A 9928-nucleotide genomic window follows, 5' to 3' on the forward strand; every position below is an offset into this window, starting at 1 on the left:
TTAAAGCACCACCTAGAACTGCAGTTAGACCATATGTTTGTCATAGCCTACAAACCTCCTATGCTTTGTGCCTTTTAAGTCACAATTGGTGACTGTGCATTACGGTTGGCTTGCTCCACCCATGTTTTTGATTGGCATCTGGTAATGACACTGTATAGCATTTTTTCGTGTTAGGGTTGTGCTTAGGTTAAGCAAGTGCTTAGTGTTATTTTAATTCCACATTTGTGTATATATTAGGTAAAAATCCAGAGACTAGTTCACACTCTAGCTCACACTCACATAGTCTGCTAATGAACTCATGATCTAAGTGAACAGAGCTATATGGTTCTTGTGGCGTATTTATAGGGCATGAGACAAGTACTTAAAGGAAAAATATGGGGTAGGAGATGTAAACCTCAAAGTTACGCTATAGCACCACCATCAAGCCTGAGCTTGAACACCTGAGTAGGATCTGGGTGGGCAACTATCTGTTGAGCAAGTCTCGTGTGGTATGACTTGCAGTTTGGTCTCTGCGCTTCGTTTTATTTGAGAAAAATGTTAATAATAAAACAATAGGGTTTCAGGACCTGCTTTGACATTTAATAAAAGCCATTTGTTAACCCTTAGACTCTTTTGGATCTCCAGTTTTCATTTTGCTTACTTTAACATTTGTTCTTTATAGGAATTAAGTTATCATGTTAATTCCAGCTATGGTAAAAATTTCAATAAAATGAAATGCTTTATTTCCACCAATCAGATCATAGCAAATCTTAGAGTAAAACAACAAGAAAACAACAACAATAATTATATTATATGATAATGCACCTGGTAAACAGGGTGCCGCACAGCAACATGGTTCTTGAGATCCTGAGTTTTTTGAGTTTTTCATGCTGCCTATGTGTTTCCTCCCTAACTATCTTCCATAGGTGTGTGTAAAGAAATAAGTGTATTAAGTGTGGTGTCCTGTGATGGATTGGTGCTCTGTCCAGTGTGTATTCCCAGCGTACACCTATTGTTATTATTATTAACAATAATAACAATTAAAAATAGATATATTAATAACAATTATAAGGATAAAGGATCTGATTGGAAGTAAAAGATTTTTAAATTTGGACATACAGCAGTTAACCTCCTATAACCTCCTAACAACAAATTATCACCAATCTCTCTCTTTAACTATTGTGCCATAACTTAACTAACACAAGAATTAAAATATTTGACACAGGTTAGCGTTACCCCTGCCTTTTCTTTGACTTGGCTCGAAACAATCCCAATCTTTTTTTTCTACAAAGCTCACTACCAATGCATCCCTGTTTTACCAGCTCATATCCGAGACCCCCGCTCCTGGAGAATCTGAGAAGTAAAATATGATAATTAGTTCAAACAAAAACATACTGTTATTTAAATAAATTACAAAACACTGCATACACTCTGCTTACCTTTGCTTTCTCACTTGGCTGACTGTTATTTCCATGTGATTGGTTCTGAAGCTCCTTGGAGACGACACACAAAAACTCAGCCTGATCCTCACTGCCATAGTTATAGGAGGAGCCAATGCTTACCAGCTTTACACACACACACACACACACACACACATATATATTACAGAGGACAAAAGAATGTATGATTTACTGATTATTTTGACAGGTCTGAAGTGCTGCTGTCGAGAAAAAAATACATAAAAAGCAGTACAAGAAAACATATATGCATGCATGCACACACACAGACACACACACACAGTTGTGTAATAGAGCCAACATGCTTAGACATGCCCAGAGCTCATGAGGGAGGCCTGTTGTTACCAACTTACAAAAACAGAAAGACACACTGAATGCGCGTACACGCTTTTACTTTTACAAGTGTGAGTGCTAAATAAGTTGTCCATTGTAGGTGACTTTTCATCATCAGACCTGTGGGAACATCATTCATAGTGTGTTCAAGTGCACAGACCAAATGGCAATAAATGTAAATTCAAAAAGGTTGAGTAGTTTTTTTTTCCCATAATAGATTTATAAACAATTTGTTCATTGTAAGTAATTCATTTTTTAAATCAAAGTGTATACTGAAAAAGCAGTTTAAAAGAATGAGGATATTTAGGATAGCTGGTAAACATAACTGAAGACTTTTAAAATTAGATTCATTATAAAAAAAGTACCTTCGTGCAGCTCTTTTTTAATGACAGGCAGTTTACAGGATTTTGTGTAACTCTTTTAAGTGAGATTTGTGAAACAATGCACAACTTAATCTTTTTTTTAATAACAATTAACTTTAATGATCAAATAAACTCTGATGAAGTCACATTATTTTAAATGTCACATTTAATTCCATTTATTAAATCAGATGCTGCAAAATGTAGGTAGTAGCAAATTAACACAGAACTTCAAAATGATCAAGTAATGAGAAACTGGTCAGTTAAAGGCCAAAGTAACTAAAAACCAAATTGAAAAAAAAAAGCTCAATAATAAAGTTACTCGCAGTTCTCATCACTAAAGTTTGTTCAACTTTTCACTAATGACAGATTACAAACAATTTGCTCATTGTAAGTGACTCACTGAGAAAGATTTCACTGATTTGTGAACAATTTGATTATTGTGATCAGAGCAAAGCTATAAACATGTTTTAATTAAAGTGTAATGCAAATTCAAATGAACCACAATCTGATGGTTAAAATTAAATTTATTAAATCAATTTATTAAATCAGTTATTTACAGTTAGTCACTGGGAGTCGTTAAAGTGAAAGAATCAATGAATCAATTTCATGCACAGACAAATCAATACATTTTATTCACACAAATTGTATTTAACATTTGCAAGTAACACGTTTAAAAGTTCTGAGTCAAAGCTGCTTTATAATTCTTCAGTTCAAGCCAAAAATATGAACAGGTTGTTGATCAATAACTTGAACTGTCTGCTTTAAGTTTTTCGGGTGAAGATTTTGTTTGTGTTCAACTACATTTAAAGTAAAAGCGTAGTTTGGAAGAATCAACCACTCCAACAACTACAATTATCCAGTGATGCAGGTAGTAATAAAATGTCCCCCCCCCCCCCCCCCCCCCCCCCCCCCAAATAAAACAAAAAACAAAAAAAACAAAAACAAAAAAATGAGTGGTGGGCCAGACAGGTCATGCAGCGAATGACACGAGCTCACAAGGGATTGTCGGTGGGACACACCTCTCCACAGTGGGCGGGGTGGATTTGATATGACTCCTCCCCTTTCACCTCACGGGACACAATCAGCAGAAATTCAGACTTCTGTGCCCGCCCAAAGCCTACACTGATAAGCTGGAACAACCAATCAGAGCCCGTAATCACACACTGCTGTTCAACTGTGATGGACTGAGGTATGAAATGATGAATGTTAGGGTCTGTCTCACCTGCTCGAACTTCCATCCATCTGACATGGTGGAGACCATCTGAGTAAGCTCCTCTTCCTGACACTGCAACACCCGGTACACATGCTTCAATGGAGTCTACAGAGAAAGAGCAAGAGGAAAAAGGGGGATGATACTTTTGAAAGGGTGGGGGTTAACCACTTTTGTTTGAAACCTTTCATTTGTCATTATTGTAAATAAATACATCATTATTCATAAATCTTTACATTACTGCTGCTCTGGTGATGCCATTTACTTTTAAAATGCTTGAATTTGAACTTGATTGGTCCATAAACTAATGGGCCATGAGTTATTTTAGGCTCTGAAGGAAGTAACTGTAAGGTGAGCTTTTTTCAGTATATCATTTGTGTACTTTCACGTCCCTTTTCAGGCTGCTAAACTGTATATATTTTTGGCTAAAATTTGTTGTTTTCCTACCAATCTAGTCATATCCATTTACTCAATTTCTATTTTCTCCTCTACTGCTGCAGACCTCCACTTCTAACCGAGGAGGGCTGTAACTAACTAACCTATGCCACCTCAGACAAGTGTGCAGTTACCGACCACTTCTTTTCACTTGCATGATATGGGGATCTGTATCGTGCATGGAGGGTCACGCATCAATCTCTATTACCCCCTGCCTCTGCCATTAGCAGAGCTGAGAAAATCGACCAACAATTAAGGGCATGATTTTTTAGCATTAGACTCTTTAGTTATTCTTTAAGCTTGACAAATTTGTGAACTGATCATATTTAATATTCTGGAGCTTATTATCATGTCTGCTAGCTGTATGCTAATGTTATTAGGTTTACTCACTTGTGCAATTGTGGCATCTCGTTCTCTGATTCTGTCCTTAATCACTTTAATTAGCGATGTGATGTTGTAGAACTCCGCCTCTTCCAAAGCACCTGCAACACAAATACAAAAACTTTAAAGACTTTAGTTATAGTATTCGAATATAAGTATTCGATCATACATATGCAGCCACTGTTGGGCCCTTAAGGAAGGCCCTTTCTGCTCCAGGGTACTGTACAATGGCTGAATCTGCGCTCTGACCCCAGCTTCCGAACAAGCTGGGATATGCAAAGAAAGAATTTTGTTGTACTGTACACCTGTATATGTATATATGACAAATAAAGGCATTCTATTATATTTATTCTTTTTGTTTAATACTTTGTTGAGCTAGCTTTGGAATCTATTGCAATCCTTCTTTTAGTAGGTAGACTTAAATTAAGAGAAGTGGTCTAACCAAGGGAGTGTGGCTGTAGTTTCATATTGATCCCATATTTCTATGATTAACTGAACTTTTCCAGGTGGTTATGTTCAGTGCCTACTTCCTTGTTTTAAAAGTTTCTTTGATTTTGATTTTGTAATGTGGACAGTTATCATACCCAATATAATGAGTGGAAAGCGTAGTCAATTTCAATATGTGGTGCTTTTACAAGATGCCACTTTTTGGAAAGATTTCTGCCCTGTTAGATCTCCCGATTACTGTAAGTGCTGTCAAGTGATTTTACTGAGATTGTCATACAGTGTGAAATAAAACAATTATATAATACCAATGAAATCGCACAAATAAATGGCAGTGTTGGAGCAATATGGAGCAAACATCACATTACATTGTTGTAAAATTATATTTGGCTACATAGTATATTACTTGAATTTGAATGGCTGCTAAATATACCAAATTATGGCAACTATGCATTATGATGCTTTATGTTACCTCTCAATATCCTACAAACAGATTGTGTGGGTTTTGTGTGTGTGTGTGTGTGTGTGTGTGTGTGTGTGTGTTACCTTCTTCAGTCAGATTTTTGTTGAGAACCAGTTTTCCATGTCTGAGGTAGTTTAGCACAGGCCCAAAGTACACTGGATCTCTGTCAATTAAATATGCACCTGCTTCATCCTATACACACACACACACACAATGTATTTTATTTAGAGCATGGACAAAATAATGTTGCACATGTATTTTAGACTCATTAAAATCCCACTCATCTCTAGTCATGACTAATGTATTTATAAATAATTTAGGCACTGGATGTATATTAAAGAATGAAAAAACTAAAGTGGTTGAATATATTCACTGTATCTCAGCATTGAAAGAGAAGAAAAATAAGCTGAAGGAATTTGGGGTTAAATATTAATGCCCACAGTCATGAGTGTTCGTTTCTGTCCACTAGCTCTTTCCTTAATGGCTGGGGGTTTGTGAATAAAACACACTGTGTGTGGGTTCTGCACAGCATGGATTTAAAAGAAGAGCTAAAATACCCATGGTTCCAATCTCTGGAGACACTCTGCATTAGGCATGTGCCAATAAGCAGTGAGCACTGGTCCTTAAAAATCCTAGTTTGTCATGCCAATCCTAGTGTTCCATACAAAAGGTTTCTAGGTTTTGGGGTATTTTGACAGTTTTTTGTGTTTTTTGAACAGTCAAACTATACACTTTACAATCAAAAGTACTTGGACACCTGACCATGACTTTCTTGGACATCCCATCCCAAAACTTTAGGCATTTATATAAAGGTGCTATCCTTTGTGATTGTAACAGCCTCCTTGCTTGTGGGATTTACTGCCAATTTAGTCAAAAAAAGTGTTTAGAATGATAGAGACTGCTGTTAGATGATAAGGTTTGATGTTCCACAATTAAACTTTTCATCCCAAATAAGTTGAGGTCAGGATTATGTGCATGTTACTAGAGTTCTTCTACACCAAGCTCATCAAAACAATTTAGATAACTGATTTTATATGCCTGTTAGCAATGGGTGTGGCTGAATGTAATTAGGAGAGGTGTCCACATGCTGTCCGCACACTGAAGTTGGTGTATTGACTACATTTGGGGTAATGGGGAAATGATGCATGTTATATTTTGAGAAACTACTTTTTAGTGTGGCGTAATAAAAAGGTCAAGAACATTAACCCCAGGACTGTCAGAAAACCACTACTGAGTGTTCGATCGATCTCTCTTGTAAGTTGTTTTGGTGTCTGACAAAATGAATCAAAACTAACAGAAAAAAAACATTATTTTGCGTTTGATTGACAGACACAAAGACATACTGCTCCCGTAAAAGACCATTTTAATGATATAGCTTTAAATGAAAGTGGATATGTGTTCATCTCAGCATGGCTCTCTATTTAGAGTTAATGGCCCCAAAGAACAGGATTACAGGGATTAATGTGGATTAGGATTTTTTGAGATTACTATCTGCAATTAGGCCATGAGAGACAGCAGGGCCAGGAACATGTGATGACCACAAACATCAATGCTCTGAGTACCACACACCACAGAACCTGATACAGCCTTTTCAAATCAGAGTTCAAGTGGTAGGTCAGGGGTTAAGATTCCCAATCTCAGCACTGCCTGAGTGCCACTTTTGGGGACCTAAGAATGAGCTTTTTTTCCCCCAGTGTTGTACCAACTTTTTAATGCCATCAGCAAAAATGTTTGTGGTTGACCCCGTAGCCATTGGTGCACCGCAACTTTCACATCATTATCACATAAAAACCTTCTTCCCCCTAAAGCTTCTTTGAGTGGTCCCAAAAGGTGGAAATCAGATGGTGCTAAATCCGGATTATAAGCTCTCTCTCAGTCTCTCAGACACGACCAATTACTACTCCTCCCGCCCTCACCGCGTTAAAGAAAAATATGTGTGGAAACTTTTTGAAGATCACTTGTATGATAAATAACCAAAATTTAAATCAATGTTTTCATTTCTACTGTGTGTAAACTGTAATTCTTGACCTGATGTTTCACTTTATGTGAACACATGTTAACAAAACACGTAATTAGACTAGATGTATTTAGATATAGGAAGGCCTCTCCAGATGTTTGGGGAATCTCATAATCCTATTATAATAACAGGAATATCAAATGTGATGAATTTATAATTGTAAAGCAAGATTTATTGTTCATCAGAAGTACTCTGTAGGTTTAGTTTTTAATAGGTAATGGTTACTTTTACACTGGAGAAGATTTAAGCCCTTGAGTTCATCATATGAGTAAAATGTGAGAAAATTGTAAAAATAAGGTGTTAGTAAGGTCAGCTTTAAACAGAAAGAGTCTTGTTTTTGGCTGTCAGAGAAGAACTGCATCAGTGTGCCGACCATCCTACTGGAAAGCTATTTTCAGGGTAAAAAAACACCTCATTGTTAACATGACCTTCTTGCTGTGAGGGGACAGTGCTACCCACTGAGCCACCATGCCACCCCGATTGCTTTATAAGACATAAAAAACAGAACATACCAACTTTGTGTGCAGTATACTGTATATAAAACACCTCATTTCTGAAAATGTTTGGAAAAACACCCCTACTTAAGGTGTGTAAGGGGGTGGAATTAAACGATGTGTTTACAGAATCAAAGAAAGATTACTTCCACCAAGGTCTGGTTAAAAATACTCAGTATTTACATATGATGGAAAAGGCCAAAAACATACAGTGGATTCAGAAAGTATTCTGTGAATTTGATTATGAATACTGATTTATAACTGACATTTTATCCATGACTGTTTCTTATGCAGTGTTGTCTGGGGGCTCAAAGGTCAGGTACATTAAAAATTGGTTTCTAGCTTTACGAAAAAGGTCAATAAAATGAATTTTAATAATAATGTTTTAATGCATGTTACAAAATGTCCAAAATTTTCTGGAGTTTAAATTGTGTTCTTTATGTTTTGAATTTTATTATTTTTCCAGGCAACTGGAACATGAGTCACATTGATTCTCTTTCCTAGTTGGGAAGCTGTTAAATTTTAGATTTGTTCCACTCTGGCTTCTGAAATGCACCAGAATTAACTTCTAAACGGCTGAAAAATCTGTGGTTTTATTATCAGAAAATTATTTTACATTTGTTTGAGCAAAATGACATTTGTTGTGTGAAGATACATACAAAATGAGTGTTTTCATGCACTGTAATTAGCATAGCACAAATTGTGTTGTTGATCTGTACAGCAGCACATTACAGCTGGGTATCTTTGTTCACGCCTGACTGCACTATTTTTATTCATGCAGAAAGATGGCCTATTATTGTTTATACCGCTTAATCGGCATGCACTCACACTCGAAGGAAGTTTTTCAAGGTGTAAAAGGGGTCATGGTAATATTCAGGCACATATAAACAAGAAAAATATTAAAGTACTGTATTTACATAGCTTGTGAATAATATTACAAGTAATGAAATAAAGAAATGTAAGCAAAAATAATAATAGCACAAGCTTGTTAGACATCTCATCCAAAACCATTCTGGAGTTGGCTCCCTTTTGTGGTCTAATAGGCTGCACTCTTTAGGGAAGGCTTTCCACAAGATTTTATTTGTAGCAATTTGTGCACATTTAGTCTAAAGGGCATTTGTTAGGTCAGGCACTGACACTGAACTAAAGGCCTGACTTGCAATCAACAGTCCAATTTATCCCATAGGTTTATCCCATCTGCGCAGGGCTCCTCCACACTGTGTAAACCATGTCTGTATGGACCTCAGTTTGTGTACAATAGATTCTATACACCTAAACTCAATACTTAGAGGTGGTGTCCACATAGTTTATGCCATAAACTTTAATGCAGGTAAACAATGCACATGTACCCAACATAATCTTGACAAGACAGGATTCATTAGACATCAGTTAACCTTCTTCCATTGCTCTATGTCGAGTTCTGATGTCTGCGTGCCCTCTGTAGGTGCTTTCAACAGTGGACATTAGTTAGCATTGGCACTTGGACTGACCTGTGACTACTAGGCCCCATACACAGCAGGGTTTGCTGCATTCCAGTAAAAAAATGATCTGCAATTTGATACACATTCAGTTAGTACTAGACGGTTTCTTGTGGTAGCCTTCATGTTTTCTGCCATTAATGAGTTTTAGGCACCCAACAACCTGTCAGTGTTTTGTGGCTTGTCCCTCGTCGGACCACTGTATGTGGGAACTCACCACAGCTGCCTGTCAGCACCCATTACTGTTTTAGAGATACTTCAATACACAATTTTGGGGAGTGGTCCTATAATAATTTGGCTTAACAATGTAAGTGACCATTAGGAAAAAGTATTTTTTACTAAAGCTACTATGTAAATCAGTATGTTACCTTGTCAGACTGCAGCTCGGGATTCTCCTGGCACAGCCGGTACAGGAAAGACTTCGGTTCCCTGCACAGAGTTTGAGTAGTTGTAAGAAAGTAAGTGCCCCCCACGTTTAGACGGACCCATCGGGACACGTTGAGAGAATAGGAGGTGTGAACCGGACACGAGTTATCGTCATCCTTAGCTGCCATTGCCGCACGGTGCCGCCTGCATGAACGGTAAACCGTACCAGCCTTTACCAAACGCACGGGAGCGCGCACACCGGACAGTCCGATCCGTTTCACATAAGTTAGAGACAAGTGACCTGGCAGTGCTGGAACTCTTCCTTGCTTGTAATAATTGTGGGTTAGAATAAGGGCTGCATGGTGGTGCTCTGCTCGGTCGTAGTACCAATGATAATAGTAACAGCAGCTCCGAGCTTTTAAGGTTGGAAGTGCGGCTCAGTTCAGTGTTGCCAGGTTGGTCATGAATCCTCACTTGAGATCAGTCTGGGCTGGCATTCCGAAAGCAAG

The 9928-nt window shown here is 37.6% G+C and overlaps 1 protein-coding gene across 1 annotated transcript; it reads right to left on the minus strand.

Annotated features, from left to right (window-relative positions):
- Nucleotides 1-1302: 1302 nt before the first annotated feature.
- Nucleotides 1303-9607, minus strand: kctd5b (potassium channel tetramerization domain containing 5b). The gene is made up of 7 exons (XM_062991597.1): nt 9422-9607; nt 5148-5256; nt 4167-4258; nt 3354-3449; nt 3151-3261; nt 1419-1544; nt 1303-1332 (listed from the first exon to the last, which is right to left on the minus strand). Exons 1-7 carry the CDS (start codon nt 9605-9607, stop codon nt 1303-1305), a joined length of 750 nt encoding a protein of 249 aa, XP_062847667.1.
- Between the last annotated feature and the right edge of the window lie 321 nt (nt 9608-9928).

The sequence above is a fragment of the Trichomycterus rosablanca genome, chromosome 3 (genome assembly GCF_030014385.1).
Source record: "Trichomycterus rosablanca isolate fTriRos1 chromosome 3, fTriRos1.hap1, whole genome shotgun sequence".
Lineage (NCBI taxonomy): Eukaryota > Metazoa > Chordata > Actinopteri > Siluriformes > Trichomycteridae > Trichomycterus > Trichomycterus rosablanca.